Below are 17,726 nucleotides of genomic sequence, written 5' to 3'. Positions count from 1 at the left end.
GTCCCGTTGGGAGACAGTTTGCTCTATAAGAGAGTTGTGCCTCATCCAGGATGTTCCCTGCCTTTTGCCAATTGCATCCTGGGATACACTCCCTGCAACTTTGTACTGCATAAGTGACTGGGAGATGGATGTCAAATTCTATTTGCTCTCAGGCAATGATTGTGACAATTGTCAGCGTTCAATATTCAAAGGAGCATTATTTAAAAGTGCAGACATGTCCGTTGTGGTGACCAGAAAGACAGGGAAAGGCTGCAAAGTTATTAAAACTAAAACGCAAAGGTCAGAAGAAGTGAATATTTATATGTAGTGCAGTTAATATTCAATTCAAGCCAAAATAAGACCTAAAATATCAATGAGGAAAAAAACATGCAAGCAAAACTTAGTGAAAATGCTGAAAGCAACCAAGGGTCAAACTATGAAACAGAAGAAAGAGCTGTATTTTATCACCACGGTAAAAGCGGGGTAAGCGAGATGAGATAAAGACATTCATCATCATAGGGTCAAACGTGCTGTCTATATTGAAAAACGTTAAATGTACATATGTCTATTTTTAGCACTTTCTCCATCAACGACCCCACCTCAAGCGTTGTTAACACATTACCTAATTAAGTAATTACATTCAGTCATTAATTACTTTGGCACATTAATAGATAAAAATGCAAGTGGCGTGAAAATGAGGGCTGCTTCGATGTCTCCCCACTGCCACAATCACCTCTTCTGTCATCCGTTACCCCCTCAAACAGCTACAGACTGTCTGTTAGTCAAAGAGTATAAACACCCTTTACTTTTCCACAGATGTGACAGCTTAGCTAACTGACTGTCATTCTATAACAGGCAGTCACAATGAGTGCCTGCCTGAAAGATGCACACGCAGTGCCACATAAACACACGGAAAGAGTGGCTTGCTCATGTAAACACTTAAATGAAACTGCACCCAGCTACACATGCACAAGCCTCAGTCTCCAGGGTCACTTCTTCTTAGTTGGGATTCGGCTGCTTAGCAACCAAAATGACATCAAAGGTGTTATAATAGAAAGGTGAAATAGGAAGGAAAAGAAACAGAGAGATGCTGTCATGTGGAAAATAAGCTGGCCAGCATTTCTCTCTGAAATAATGTCGTTTAGTGCTGTTTGCTAGGAAAAGCTTGGATATTCAAAAGAGAGGTTACATACTGACAATTTCCACTATTTTTTCAGGATTAGGGTATTATTCTTTTAAGACTGTTGCTTCTTATAACAATGTGATAGACGTGTTAGCAGGAAGAAACAACCAATATAAGCACAGTTGGTCTCAATACCACCTCACATTTCTCCTCTTTTACCTGGCAGTAGTGTTGTTGACTTTGCTACAAGCTGTTTTCTTTCATTTTCATGATAATATGTGTTACACATTCTCAGAGTTTATAGTTTGTATTTTACTCACAACATGATTTCCCATGTGTCAGGGTCAACAGTGGTTTAGTTGCAAAAACGACAAACCTATTTGATGATAAGAACAGCGATTACAGATTTTTCCAGATTTGCTGCACAGACGCACAGTGAGTGGGGTTGTTGGATCACATCTCAAAGACTTGGGCTTGGATTCTGATTGTGCAGCTTCTGCGTTCCTCCGGTTTTCGCTTGTCTTTCCAGGTTCTTTGGCTTTCTTCCATAATCCAAAAACATGCTGTTTAGATAAATTGGAGACTAAATTTCTCACACTGTGAAACTCTTATGAAATGCCATCCATTCGGGTGCATATGCTGTTCTACATACAAACTAAAAACCCCATAATTTGCACAGAGTGATGTTCCAATAATGACAAGTGTGTGATTTACAATGTGCACCAAAACACATCAGATCCAAACTCAAATACAAAAACAGACAAAAGCATGAAACATGTATAATGCATTGTAATGCTTGGTATAAGAATTAAAGAAGATTTGAACTGCATTATGAAGGTATCAGTAGTGCATTATAGATGAGAGTTTCATAAATCACTCATAATGCATAATAAACATGGCTATAACGTGATATGCTTTTTTATAAATATGTATAGCCATGTTTGGGGCATTGTGTGGCTCAGTGGGTTAAGGCTCTGTGTCGGTGATCAGAAGGTCACCACTGGCCTCGGCAGAATAGTCACATCTGTGGGCCCTTGAGCAAGACCATTACTGTAGCTCCCAGCTCCATGGGGGCCACTGCAGGAGGCTGCCCTTCACTGCCAAGCTCCCTCCCACCGACATGCAGTATGTGACTGAGAGTCGTGGAGAGCAAGATGGGGTTATTATTGATAATAATAATAACGATAATAATGACAGTAGCAATAATCCATTCATCCATCCATTTTCCAAACCGCTTATCCTACTGGGTCGCGGGGGGTCCGGAGCCTATCCCGGAAGCAATGGGCATGAGGCAGGGAACAACCCTGGATGGGGGGCCAGCCCATCGCAGGACACACTCACACACCAGTCACTCACACATGCACACCTACGGGCAATTTACCAAGTCCAATTAGCCTCAGCATGTCTTTGGACTGTGGGGGGAAACCGGAGTACCCGGAGGAAACCCCACGACGACATGGGGAGAACATGCAAACTCCACACACATGTGACCTCGGCGGAGAGTCGAACCCGGGTGTGAGGCGACATAAATTCTTATAGATTTGGCATTCATAGAAAGTGTTAATGAGATGTTCTAACTAGAATATTGCAAGCCAGAGTCAATGCATTATAAATGATGAATTTTAAGCAAACTGTCCAAGCTGCGTGAAATAACTGTGATTGTTGGGTGAAAATCCATTTAAGAAATATAACCAGAACAACAAGTCTAACTACCGAACTCAATATAATAGGATATGGACAAATCTGCTTCAAAGAAGAGATCTACTGTAAGGGATACTTCACCAAACTCCATCAACATCCTCCCTGATTAGCATTACATCTGTAGCATTTATTACATATTATGTGTGATGTCCCACTGTGTTAATCTCTAGGTCACAGTTACCTTAATAAGATAAGTGACTTGGCAGATTGTCGGTCCTGTGGAAGTTTTTTTATTTCTGGAATTCCAGTGTTGACGTCTGATCGCTCTCCTAATCGGATATTTGAGAGTATCTACTGTATGTGCCTAGCAGACCAGACTGCAAGCCCCTGCTCCTAACCCCAACCCTGACAATCTGCAAACTATCTCCATCTTATACCTGGATATCCAAAACGTGCAGTAAGTGTGCTTCAAGTGATAAAAGGGCAGGCTGATTAAGATTCTGCGTGACTGTCCCTGAGATAGAAATAACTTACACGTGACTGTGACATTTTGCGAGTTTAATCTTCTTTTCTCACACAGTTCCCACGGCCTCCTGGGGAGTTTGGATATTATTCACACTTGACAGGCCAGGGAATTATTAACTGCTGGCTAAAACTATTATGTGTATAATGCACAACCCAGAATAGGATATATTTAGATTGTCTCGAAGGACCTTCACAAATGTAGCGCCTGGTTTGGCCTATAGCTTATGGCGCATGCGAATAAGACCACCTGGTGTTTTTAGTGTATTACATTGGCATCATGAAAATGAAAGTCTGCACAAGCTAGAGAAAAAAGCCCGGAGTCGTAGACTGGAGGAGTCACATCCAGACAGGAAACAGTGACACCAAGGTTCCGTGAGTCACTCCCCAATGAATGGGGTGACTCTGCAGGGCCTGGAAACAGTGGTGTGGCCCCAGGGACATGGGACATGGGGGACCCTGTAATACACAGCAATTTGGCCATTGATGTCCCAGTTAGAAGCCCCACAAAATCGTAAAATGACTGACAGGCAAAGATGAACCAGTCTTAGGGTGATTACACGGGATGTGCGACATAACCTCGTGGGTATAAAAGCTAGTATGACGTCGTGTGAATTATAGTGTGTACTTAACTTTAAATCTCTTTCTTTGAAAATAACAAGAAACGTGATCTTGTTACTCTAATCCCATGTATCTAATCACTAGCTGTATATATCTTGGACTCAAGCGTAGTTAGCATTTCAGAAGTCGAGGGAATCTGTGCAGCATTGAATTAACAGGACAGCGCTTAGCCTGCCGATGTGTTGCGCTAAATCATTTGTGTGTAGGCCAGGCAGCAATATGACCATGCATGATCAGCATAAACTGTAAACAGATATAGGAGCGAATAATATGGAATATTATTTAGCACTATATAACGTAGAATACAAGTATTATGATATTATTAAAAAGTATGCCAAATATCCATGATGTAATCATTACAATGTAAAACATTATAATGTAATCAACCGAGTATGTATTTGCACCTTTTGTTAGTCTGAGATTCTGTTAGCTACTTTATGTTAGTCCTGAATCTATGAATATTCACTTTTATTAACGTATATTTTATCACTATGTTAAAGGACAAATATATTATCAACCTTTTAGTTAGACAATGTGTAAAAGGCTGAAACTGCCTAGGTTTTCTACTCAGGGATTCGCCTGAGTTCACCAGAAGTTCACGGCTGAGCATTTTTTAAAAACCAAGTGGAGCTGCTCGCACAACCATTATGTTCAGCCGAGAGACCAAACGGTAAAAGAAATGATCGACAAACTTATCACCTAGGGGTGTGGATTAAGGGAAAACAATTATTGTGAATGGCTGAAGGAATGATGATGCTTAAGTGAAGAGATATTGTTAAATGATAAGAACTTGTATAAAAATTGGTGTAAAACAATACTGGACACACTTTTACGTGTCCAGCCTTGGTTGTAACTTCTTTGTTGCAATAAAGACTGAATTCTGGATACTGCACAAGCGGACCTCTAACTTCTGATTTGGCGGGGAAGGAGAAAAAACCACGACAATAACAATGCTCCAGTTAAATGGTATAAAGCTCTTCACTCAGTGTCTTGTTTGCATCTGCTGATCTTTATCTGTCCAGTTCTTATCATCTCCCTGTCCATAATTCACCCCACATGCTAATAGACTTGATTATGATAAATATATATTAGCAAAACGGGCTATCAGAATATAGAGATGGATTATATTCATATAGGTAGGATCCATGCACATGCATCCATCCATCCAATTTATGTACCTGCTTGTCCTGTGCAGGGTTGCGGATGTGTAGAGCCTATCTTAGAAGCCATGGATGCCAGGCAGGGAATAACCCCAGATGAGGCGCCAACCTGTCACAGCAATGCGACACGTAAAACAGTAATAATTAATGTGAGGGTTGGTGAGGCTTGTTGTTCTAGAATGAGGATTATTTCATTAGGCTGTTTCTTTCCATTAAACTGTATCTTTTGCCTCCTGAAAGCTCTGGTATTGTATCTACAGTGTTGCATTATTGTATCTATTTTAACAAAATACTACTAGATTTAACTTGTGATGGAAGTCAATCACGCCACCGTGTCACAGTTTAAAGAACTTTGCTATTCTCATTGACTCCATCGCACTTGTTGTAAAGCATTGCAATGGCCTACATGTCTGGGTAAGATATCTGGTTTGTACTTATCAGCATTCGCGGGCAGGCAAGCAGGCAGGAAGCAGGCAAGGAGCCGCACGTCGGGAAAAACAGGGATTTATTAGGGGAAAGAAGCTACGGGTAGGATAGGTCGACAATACAGACATCTAACCTCAACTAACATCAATGACGGACAAAAACTAAGGCAAGACATGGACTGAAATAGACAAGACTGGGCGAATATAATCAGACACAGCTGGGCTAGATCGGGGAACCACACGTGGATAATCAGGGGGCGTGGCACACACGAGGATCGGAATTATTCTGCTTGGACAAGAGTATTACTTTGAAGTAAGTGGCAGTAAATTTACATTGGATATTTATAATCTTCAAAAGAAACAATAATTAAAATTGCAAGACTAGCTGAATTTTGTTTCATATGATAGAGTGAAATTCAATGCATATCTGACATGCAGCCCCCCTTCCCGGCTCAGCGAATTCTATAGCCAGAGTTCAATGTGTATGTGTATGTCTATGTGTGGTGGAGAGACTGATTACTACAGTATATGATTACTATATGATTACTATACAATAGAGCAGAGTGCGTTAAAGAAACCATGACTTTGTATCACCCCGACTTCAGTCCCCCACAAAAATTCCTTTAAATGGGCTTGAGAAATGTGCTGGTTGGCAGATTCCCTGACACCTAACTGCCCAATTTAGTTTTTGACATCAAAGTAAAATTATCACTGTTTGAGCTTCAAGGATGATTTTTAGCTGGGGGGGGGGCATGCCTGCTCCTTGAATATTAAGAAATACTGGCTCTACTTTTACCCACTCCTGCCTACTAACTGCAGGGGTGTTCAGTTCTACCCTGTGAATGACGAAGCCCAGGGCTTTTCTCATGGTGCCAGAAACCTGGTGACCTTGAAAGGAGACAAGGTCAGACACATTATCTGCAGGCACTTCTCACTCCCCCGCAGCGGGGACAGCCTGCTCCAAGCTTCTTAGCCTGGAAGATACCTTGTTTTTTCCCCACTGAGATCTTAATTAATTACCCTTGATTAGGTGTCGGCTGATTGAATTTGCAGAATTTAACCTGCACCAAATATATTAGATGAGCACTTGATGCAATTTTTCAGCATTTTCCAAAGTTTATGTTAGTTGAGAAATTCCTGCCATCATCCAATAAAGGAATCAAATAAAATATTTTCTTATATTTAATTCCTAATTAGATGTAATGTGTAGTCACATGAATTCACACTTGATTTAAATTTACCATTTATTGCGTCCCAGCCCAGAATTCTTAAAAACATTTTCTGTTATATTATATGTTTTTCACTGCTTTTATTAATAGCTATATAATATTTAACATTTTAAAATACTTATATAACATGTTTGGTTCAGCCTCTCCATGAATCGCCACCTTGCATTGTCTATGTGTCCCAATGGTCCCCTGCTAGGGTCTCCCAAGGCATTTAGGTCCTTGGGGAGGGGCCAGACTGAGGGTGATTCGAATACCTGAGCCCCAGCCTGTAGCTAGGCCTCGGGGAGAGGCTGACAGTCATCTGCTGATTGGGATTCACTGGCGAACCATTGGGGACCATTTTTCTGTGGAAACACCACCTGCAGGAGGAACCATAAAGGTCTGAGTGCATTGTGGATCGGGCATCGGTCGAAAGAAGAGGCCTTGCGGGACCAGTCCTCGGATACCTAAACTGGCTTTAGGAACATGGAATATGACCTCTCTGGTGGGAACAGAGCCTGTACTGGTGCGAGAGGTAGAGAGATACTTACTAGATATTGTCAGGTCCACCTCAAGATACTTCATGGGCCCTGGAACTGAACTCCTGGAGAGGGGCTCTATTCCACCCTGGAATTGCCCATAGTGACATGACCCTAGGCAGGTATGGATCTACTCAAAGCCCCATTCCATACCTTTTGTCACCAATTCTATTCATAATTTTTATGGACAGAATTTCTAGCCGCAACTAAGGAGCATTGGGGATCCGGTTTGGTGACCTCAAGATCTTACTTTTGCTTTTTACAGATGATATGTTCTTGTTAGCTTCATAGAGTTCTGACCTCCAGTATTAAGTGGGGCGGTTTGCAGCCAAGTCTGAAGTGGTTTGGATGAGGATCAACACCTCCAAATCTGAGGCCATGGTTCTTGACTGGACAAAGGCTGGATTGCCCTCACCAGGTTGGGGATGAGCTACTTGCCTCAAGCAAAGGAGTTCAAGTATCTCAGGAGTTTATGTGAGGAAAGAATGGAAGTTATACAGACATTGCAGGGGTCTGTTGTGGTGAAGAGAGAGCTGAGGCGAAAGGTGATGCTATGGATTTACCTATTGATCAACATTCCAAACCTCACCTATGGTCACGAGGTCCAGGTAGTGACCTAAAGAATAAGGTTGCGGATATAAGCAGCAGAAATGAGGGTGTCTGGACTGAGTCTTAGAAATAGGGTGAGGATCTTTGGCATCTGGGAGGAGCTCAAAGTAGAGCCAGCTTAGGTAGTTTGGGCATCTGGCTAGGATACCTTTAGTATTCCTCCCAGGGGAGTCATTCTGGGCATGTTTAGCCAGGAGGAGATCCCAGGGCAGACCCAGGACATGCTGGAGATATTATATCTCTCGGCTGACTTGGGAATGCCTCTGTATTCCCCCAGAGGAGCAGGAGGAGGTGGCTGGTGAGAAGGAGGTATGGGAATATTTGCTCAGACCGCTGCTCCCGTGAGCCAGACCCATATTAGCAGTGGAAAATAGATGGATGTATGTTTGGTTTAACAAAAGTGGGGAAAATATTGCTGTAGTAACAGCATCAGTTTGATCTAATTTTAATTTTCAATCAGCAGCTTACCGAAGGCTAATTAATTAAGTTATTAGTAGGGAGAAAAACCAGCACACTTCTGGCTGGAATTGCCTCCCCTTATAGTCAGAAGTATTCTAGCAGGGTGGTGGAGCGGAGATGTGACAGATGTATGTACTGAACAAGGGCACATTTCACCTCTGGCTTCGGAGATACAGTACGTACCAGATGCAGTTAATTGATTGGCACCTTTTCCATATCTAAAAATGACAATTTAATGGGCAAGTATGAAGTGGTTTTACGTATTGAGTTGACGATCCAGTAAGTATCCCGTATGAATAATGTGTTCTTTCCCAAGTTGATTGTTGTCCAGTCATTACTGATAGATATTCATGTCTGTATCCAGTGTTTCCTTCCATTTTCTCATTAGATTTCAGGGAAGCAACAACACTCTTTGTCCTGCTACGCATGCTGACCCTCCCACCTAAGCATGAACTACCCAATATTCTCCTTCTCCGACACCAGTCACCCATGTGTGTGAGAAGCAGTGCTGGACCGGGTATCTGGCATACTGAGCATTTTCATGGTGGGCTGTTGGCGAAATTTGTTGTGGTGGATCCACACTGTCCTCCCTAGATCCTCAGACTCCTCAAATAGATACATCTCAGAATGTTGATTGCTTGTTCATCTTCGTGAGATTTAGAGACCTGCATTATGTAAATGGACATGGAATTCAGAGGTAATATCAGAAAAGCGTATGAGTTCCTGCAACGCATGTTAATAATGAGGTTGACATTGAGGATGAGCTTATTGTGGAAAGGGATCTTGCAGACACACCTGAGAGCTTAAACTGAATGTGGTGACCCTTCACTTTGGGCGACAGTGTACTCATACTGCCAACTCTATTGTCCATTTCATCTGATATTATAATAAGATCTCTGTTGTACATATGGATGCTTAACTCTCTTTGTTACTGAGTGTATTCACTTGTGCCTTAAAGATGAGTGATTCTTTTCACCAGAACAGTATAAGGATGTTGTGTGCCACATCCATTTTTTCAAGTTTGTTCTTTTTTGTTTTTTATTAACACATAAGGAATAAAATTATATAAATAAAACCACTTCACTTGAGATCCCAGGTCATAAGGGCCACATATTACGCAATGCTGATATCTTCTGGTTAATCTTTCATTAGCTGTAATTGTAACTCAGACACACTGGGAAGAATTTTCGAGATGCCGGTGCTGGTAAAGAAGAAATTAAGTAGTTTGCAGATAAATGTGGTATCTGACCAAACACTGCTGAGGTTAATGCTGGATTCAGATGGAGATGCTTTGAGTGTCTCTAAATAACATTACAGTATGAATAATAAAATATATGGATGTTAAAAGTATGATCATGTGTAGAGTGTACAGTCCAGTGATTAATACTGTTTTTTTTTTATTTGCAGTAGCCTCTTAAAAACATTACACAATAGAGCAGAAGAATAACTGTGGCCTAATTCTCTTTCTTGCATAACTGTTTACTTCTTGGATTGTGAAGTTAAAAGGCTTGGTTAGAGGTCCCAAGCCTTGAGCAAGGCTACGGTTTGCATGCAGCGTTACATGACGCCTGAGGAGGGGTTCATTGACAAGCCTCCCCCTTTCTGGCAGGATCACCACCACGGCCGCCTGCATGATGGACCTCCGCAGATACCCCCTGGACGAGCAGAACTGCACCCTTGAGATCGAGAGCTGTGAGTGGTGCCTGTCACTGCCGTTTGCACCCCGTCCCCCTGCGGTTCACAGGGCATGATGTCTGCTTGCTGCTTTCTTTGTCCCTCTGAGATGGTCTTAGAAACACTTTTCAGTGTCCCTGCATAGGGGCCGGTTCACCCACTGGTCAGACATGCTCACGCCCTGCAGGCTGATGGACTCTTAAATGTCAGCATCCTGGTTATCTCGGCTCATTCGGCTGACTGCTGAGTCATTTGGTGCCTTATTTAATGTGGAAAAAAAAAACTATAGACGCTGCCAGGGTTACAGTGGTCCACGCTACTATATTTTTCCTTTATGCTGGGTATTCAGTAAGATACATGAGATATTAAACACTTTATTATAAATACAGTAGTAAGGTAATGTGGGTGTTCTAGCTAGGCTAGGCTATGATGGTTCTTGGCTTAGGTGTACTCTACTGTAGTAAAATGCATTTTCGCCGTACGATATTTTCATCTTACGGCAGATTTATCAGCTCGTAACCCTATCGTTGCCCGGTTAAGTCCAAACGACTGTACCAAAAAATAGCGAAGTGGTTGCTGGTTATTTATCAAGTCTTCCAGAAGTGTTTGTATTAAACAATTTTAATAACACCAAGAAAGGAGAATTTCTGTAATGCATTAAAAACTGAACTGTTTTATATTATAGGAATGTAAAGGGTATCATTTTGTTCACTATATAGTCCCCGTTAAAAATGATCACCCATCCCTCTTATACCACTGATCTACTATCAAGTTCTTCACTGCAGCTTTTTAAACACCTATTAATACGAGAAAAAAATGTTTGAACTCCTCCTAAATTGGGTTGGGTTTATCCCTTAGGGAACGAATAAAGCAAAAAAGAGAACTTATATGAACCAGTCTTTGACTGACAGCACAAGATAATCCAATCTGCTCGAGGCTTCAAAGCATAATTTCTCCCATCTCTGTAGTCACTGCTGCATAGCATTGCTGTCATAGTATTGGAATTTGGGCGACCGCATCTGACCCCCTCCACTTCGGTCTGCTAGTAGTACACAGATATTAAATGTCTGTTTTTATAAATTAACTAAATAAAAACACTTTGAAATGAATGCTAGCATATCGTGCTGCCTGACCACTAGGAGGAGCTAAAAACAGTTACGGGCAGAAATGTAAAACATTGAGGGGCTATAATTTCTACGCAAAGTGGTTTTGCTAGTTTTATACCAGCGCATTCCTCATTTTCACCGCATGTGCGCATGTTGTCAAAATAGCGAATGATTTTGTACACGCTTTCCGCTCGTAGGAGTGCTGTTTTATAAATGAGGCGTGGCTTGTCGCACATTGTTATTTCAAGGCAGGGCAAACCACGTCTAGGAATCTGTTTTGATGGCCTGATTCCAACCATAAATTTCATTGCAGTGATTCATAATCATGCTCAGTAGTTTGTATGGCCCCCACGTGGTTGTATGCATGTCTATCAATGTCAGGGCATGTTCCTAATGAGACGATGGGTGGTATCATTGCAGCAAAATTAGATACCGTCCGATCCTACCCCGGCTTGTATATTTTATATAATTCACATTGCGCTTACTCCTTCTCCCTTGTGTGTTTTTCACATTGTACTGCGATAAACAGTATTTTGGCAGGATTTTCAAACAATATGCTGGTTTGTTATTAACATTTAGGCCTATGTGTGTCTATGAATTATTATTCATGTGATATTTTATGCTGATTTAAGATGTTCTACAGCCTAACTACAAAAAGCTGTAGAGTTCCGTTCTAAATGTACAACAAAATAATTTGCTTGCATGTGCTGGGCCAACACCCTCTGCATTTGACAAATCTGACTGGGCGTATCATCCATCCATCCATTTTGCAAACCGCTTATCCTACTGGGTCGCGGGGGGTCTGGAGCCTATCCTGGAAGCAATGGGCACGAGGCAGGGAACAACCCAGGATGGGGGACCAGCCCATCGCAGGGCACACTCACACACCATCGACTCACACATACACTCCTACGGGCAATTTAGTAACTCCAATTAGCCTCAGCATGTTTTTGGACTGTGGGGGGGAAACCGGAGTACCCGGAGGAAACCCCACGACAACATGGGGAGAACATGCAAACTCCACACACATGTGATCCAGGTGGAGACTCTGGGACCCAGAGGTGTGAGGCAACAGTGCTAACCACTGCACCACCATGCCGCCCCCTGGGCGTATCATATCTGTTAATAAATTTCATGGCCCGACTGAAGACTAAAGCTGCCCATCTCTGTTTGAAAGCAAACTCTGCCTTTAATCAGACTTAAACCAAACTTTTTTTTTGTGATATGCTGATAATATCAGGCTTCAGTTTGGAAGCTTATCATTCCGTTTGGAAGCTTATCATGAGATGCCTCACCAAATGCATGCATCTATGGTGCGTCCCTACTGCTCCCAAATAAACTTTCCTTGGGTGAATTATTGAATTATATTGGCCCAAGTAGTGTGTTATACCAGTACTTTTGAATTATTGATGGATGCTTTTATCCCGTGACTCACAGTCCACCCTGACAATTTTAAATTCCCTTTGCACAGACTTCTTTTTCATTTATATAAATAAGGCTATAAACCTTGCTGAAGGGTAACAGGCAAACCAGCCATCTTTTGGTCACATGGTACCTGTAACTTTCTTCCTCCAACTCCTTCACTGGACCATACATACAGGGCATAATTTCATAATGAATGGACTTTTATTTTGAAGCCTTCGAGAAAACTGGTGGCTGCTACATTCAGTTATACATATATGCATATATATATATATATATGTGTGTGTGTGTGTGTGTGTGTGTGTGTATATATATGTGTGTGTATATATATATATATATATATATAGAGAGAGAGAGAGAGAGAGAGAGAGAGTGTAAGGGGAGTAATTATTTGACCCCATGCCGAATTCTTAAGTTGACCCATTAATAAAGAAATGAGAAAACAGATTATCAACAAAACCAGCAAGAACAAATCATCATGTGACAGTTTCAAACCAATTTGTCATTTTTCTAGGGAAATAAGTATTTGATCCCTTGGAGCCATTACTCATGCTTTAGTACTTGGTGGAGTAACCATTGTTTGCCAGCACAGCTGTCAGACCTTTCCTGTAGTTGATCACTAGGTTTGCATCCAGGTCACCACTCTTTGCAGACCTACTCCAGATCTCTAAGGTTTTTGGGCTGTCACTTGGATCCATGAAGCTTGAGTTCTCTCTATAGGTTTTCTATGAGATTAATGTCCAGAGGCCGGCTAGGGTACTCCATGACCTAAATGTACTTCTTCTTGAACCACTCCTTTGATGCCTTGGCCATATACTTAGGGTTGTTGTCTTGCTGGAACCCACCCGCAATGCATTTTCAGTGTCCTGGCTGAAGGTAGGAGGTTCTCATACAGGATTTTACAGTACGTGGCCCTGTCCATCTTTCCTTCGATGCGGTGTAGCCGTCCTGCACCCTTGACAGAGAACCACCCCCAAAGCATAGTGCTTCCACCTCTGTGTTTGACGGTAGGGATGGTGTTCCTGGAGTTATATTCAGCATTCTTTTCCCTCCAAACATGGTGAGTAGAATTGTTGCCAAACAGCTCAATTTTGGCCTCATCTGGCCACATCAGATTCTTCCAAGCCTCATTGGAATTATTCAGGTGTCCACTGGCATACTTCAGACGGGCCTGAACATGGGCCCTCTTGAGCAGGGGTACTTAGTGAGCACTGCAGGATTTCAAACTGTAATGGCAGGATGTGTTACCGATGGTTTTCTTGGTGACTGAGGTTCCTGCTGCTTTGAGATCATTAACAAGCTCCTCCCATGTAGTTCTGTGGTTGGCCCTCACCATTCTTAAGATCATAGATGCTGTATGAGATGAGATCTTCCTTGGGGCCCCAGACCGAGGGTGATTGACAGTTATTGTCTTTCTTAAATTTGAGGATAATTGCTCCAACAGTTGTCACTTTCTCACCAAGCAGCTTGCTGATGGTAATGTAGCCCATTCCACCTTTGTGAAGGTCAACAATTTTGTCTCTGATGTCCTTAATGTCCTCTTTGGTATTTCCCATGGTGATGAGGTTGAAAATGTAGACAGGTTAGTGACCTGCTACACCGTAGTGCTATTTATCACCGTAATGCCATTAAATGAGAATGCTGGCTTGGCATCTGTTAATACTTAATTAAGTACTACTCGTGTTGTGTCAGTGTACATGTACTTGACCTAATGTACTTGCTGAGTTGTAGGGGATCAAATAATTATGTCCCTAGATAAATGACAAATTGATCTGTATCTCTTACATAATGACTTTTTCTTGTTTGTTTTGTTAAACGTCTGTCTTCTGATGTTAAAATAAACCTGCCATTGAAATTACAGACTTCTCATTTCTTTATAAATGGGTGAACTTAGGAATTCAACAGGGGGTCAAATATTTTTTTCCCCTCACTGTGTATGTGTTTGGCCAGACAGATGTATCTGCTCCTATGAGATGGCCAATACATACACATACACTGGTAACAAAAAATGGCAAAATTATATGTACTGTATAAGCTATGGGGAACGGTGGCCACAATTCAGAGCTCACTGACAGGCATAGCTGGATATTCATATGTGACATCTGCAACTCAGTCTTCACAAAAGCCAAGTATAAGCAGTCAGTTCACCAAACCATGAGGGAAGTGTCTGTAAAATAATTAGGCTCTAAACGTGTTAGACACCAATCAGTTTGTCATATCGTGCCCAAAAGCTTCTTGTTTAGCTTCGTTTTCATCCAATCAATGTTCTCTAAAGTGTAATATGTAAGTTAATACATGAACTCCATTCAGCAGATTCTGAAAAATATAAAGTTGAATGTAAGCAGATAATATAACTTGCTAATATTCAACAATTTCTATTAAAATAATGAGGACCGCTTTACTTGAGGGGGCACAAATGATATAGTATTATGCTATTACTTATGTATTAATTAACCACAGACTTAGTCTTAGTTACATACTGATCTCATGATCATCATTCATGAATCGAGATGCATGTTTTATCTCAAGTAGTGATTATATTTGTACTTTATACTTGATTTATTACTAAGTATTTGTGCCTCGTCAAGCAAAGTGTTACCAGGCAAGTAATTGGGGAAGGTCTTCCATAGTTTTTCTTGCACCTGTAATAGCTTATGTTAATGCATAAAGACACCTTTGACACACAATGCTTGCTGTTATGGGAAGCCTTTTCTTGAGAATCACTGTTTTTGATTATTGCGTTACATAATCATGTGATGTGGGTGGCGCAGTGGTTAGCGCTGCTGCCTCACAGCAAAAAGGTCCTGGGTTTGGTCCCTGGGTCGGGTGTAGGAGCTTTCTGTGTGGAGTCTGCATGCTCTCCCCGTGTTCGTGTGGGTTTCTGCTGGGGGTCTGGTTCCCTTCCACAGTCTAAAAGTGTGCAGGATTGGTCAATTGGCAACTTTAAGTTGGCCCTGTAAGTGTGTCTGCCCTGTGGTGTGTTGGTGAGTGCCCAGGGTTGGTTTCTGCGTAGGCTCCGGTTTCCCCAGTTGGGATCTTGGATGGATGGATAATCATATAAGAGATAAGAGCCAATTTTATAGGAGCAGATACAAGTGTCTGTGCAAACACTGATCCCTCACGATGTTCCCACATTTCACGTTGGTAATTCCCCCAAACACACTGGCTGCTGACAGTGGCTTCACGAACATCAAGATAAAATCAGCTGCCATCCATGAGAGCATCAGCAACCTCAGCGCAGAGTGTAAAGCAGATTTCCTCCTCCTTCATCCTACAAAAAGCTGAACTTGAAAACTGGCCTAGTATGCTACTACACAGTGCTCAAAATACGCGTGACAGCTTTGCAAGAAGGACCGAAAGCTACTCGGTTTCTGTCTACACCATAATACAGACGTTCCTCTACTTAAGAATATTCAACCTCCAAACTTTCATACATACGAACGAAGAGGACTGTAAGTCCACATTGTGTTCATTGGGCTCCCGTTTCCTGTCCACAACATAATTTGTTTTTTCTGCGTGCCAATTCCGCCCAGTACGACTTCTGGCCGCTACTCCCACCGCGCAGCAGTGTAGCGTGCGTACTCCCGGCATCCTAGTTCTTTGTACTTGCGTATACACTTACAATGATGTTGAATAACGACTTACGAACATTTAAAGTTATGATCGGCCATTCGGAATGCAACTCATTCGTAAGTAGAGGAGCGTCTGTATTACTAGCATAATATATTGCAATGTGTCTCCACCACCAAAGATAGTCTAATATTGGCTTTGAAAATGGTATTTGGGTATTTCAGTTCCTGTTTATTTTATTGAAGCGTTTCAGGAATGTGTGGCCAGGAAGGAAGCATGAGAGACGAGGGTACAGAGAATCGCCTCAGAGGTGGGAAGTTTATTTAGGGAATATAGATAAATTTAAATTGTGTGACTCATCGCCCCACCCCCGCCCCCAAACAGGTGGGCAGGCTGGTGTGGATAGGTGGCCAGGAGGCAGTAGCCCCCTTGGGGCGGTTGTCCTCCAGGTTGTCTAGCTTCACTGGCAGACAGAGCCTAAGCTAACTGCATTACCATTTATCTCCTCCCTCCCCCCTGATTTCAGCAATTAGTAGCTGCCAGCCGCGTCCTGTCGACACTTTTTGTGGTCAACCAAGCATGGTGCTGATCGACCCCTGCTGGTAACCAGTGGATTCCTCCACCCCCCCCCCCACCCCCATCACATGTCACACGCAATGGGTCCAGCACCTTCCTGGGATTTTCGCACACGAAAGTATGTAGAGTTTACAGTGAATGGTGTAAATTAAGAAAAAAAACCTGGTTGAAGGTCATTGTTTATGCTTACGCTGTAGGTGGATAGATGGTGTAGTGTTAATAGTATGTGTATATATATATACAGAGAGAGAGAGAGTTCAGCGTCATCAGTGATTTACGTGCTGTGCCCTGATTTACGTGATTTGTGACTCGCAGCATGCCTGCTGTGCATTGCTGATTAACACACTCTCAGGTTGCTCTCTACCTCCACACGTGAGAAGCCTTTTGTTTCCTTGTTAGCAGAATTGAGACAAGGACCAAGGCGCATCTAAGGCTATCATGTTGACGCCTGTGGTCTTTTGCGCCGTGATTGTGGTTTCTGGTCTCGCATTTGTGACGGCAATGCCTTCAGTGCAGGCAGCATACCTAATTGGATATCAGTGCATGGGCTAGTAAAGACTGTGATTGTCACCAGGCCCATTCGTAATATTCACGGGAATATTCCACTGAGATAATTTGGGTTTATGCGTTTTTTTTTTTTTTTATAAAAGCATCAAATGACCGCATTGCATTTTGGGTAACAAATTGGAATGGCTCACCGTGTTCAGCCTTGTGTTTCTGAATGAATAATTAATGCATGAAAATACTACAAGAGAATTACAATATGTCGTTATATTTATGCCTATGTATACATTATTAACATTTACTTTAATTTATGTTTATTTTTTATATGACACATTCTGAACCTCCAGAATAAACCTCCTTCTTAATTATATGCAGTTAGCCTCAGCTTCCAGTGGTGGTAGAGTACCTGAAAACCAAAAGTTTAGATACCTTAATAGGAAAATTATTAGTCACTATTGGAAAAAACACTCAAGGAAAAGAATCTGACATTAATAGTACTTAATTATCAAAAGCATTTTGCTAGTATTAAATGTAAGCTTAAGTAAAGTTAGTTAGGGCACATGCTTCTGTATCAGGTTCAAAAGGACT

General features: G+C 41.9%; 1 protein-coding gene across 1 annotated transcript in view; it reads left to right on the top strand.

Annotated features, from left to right (window-relative positions):
• LOC125721156 (gamma-aminobutyric acid receptor subunit beta-1-like) overlaps positions 1-17,726 on the top strand; it is an 85,558-nt gene that overhangs the window by 46,151 nt on the left and 21,681 nt on the right. The window contains exon 5 of the mRNA XM_048997182.1: positions 9,896-9,978. Within this exon, the coding sequence (XP_048853139.1) occupies positions 9,896-9,978 (83 nt within the window). The remainder of the gene's footprint in view (positions 1-9,895; positions 9,979-17,726) is intronic.

The sequence above is a fragment of the Brienomyrus brachyistius genome, unplaced genomic scaffold, assembly GCF_023856365.1.
Source record: "Brienomyrus brachyistius isolate T26 unplaced genomic scaffold, BBRACH_0.4 scaffold32, whole genome shotgun sequence".
In the NCBI taxonomy this organism is placed as follows: domain Eukaryota; kingdom Metazoa; phylum Chordata; class Actinopteri; order Osteoglossiformes; family Mormyridae; genus Brienomyrus; species Brienomyrus brachyistius.
The sequence above is the reverse complement of the archived record's forward strand: the minus strand, read 5'-3'. Positions and strand labels throughout refer to the sequence as shown.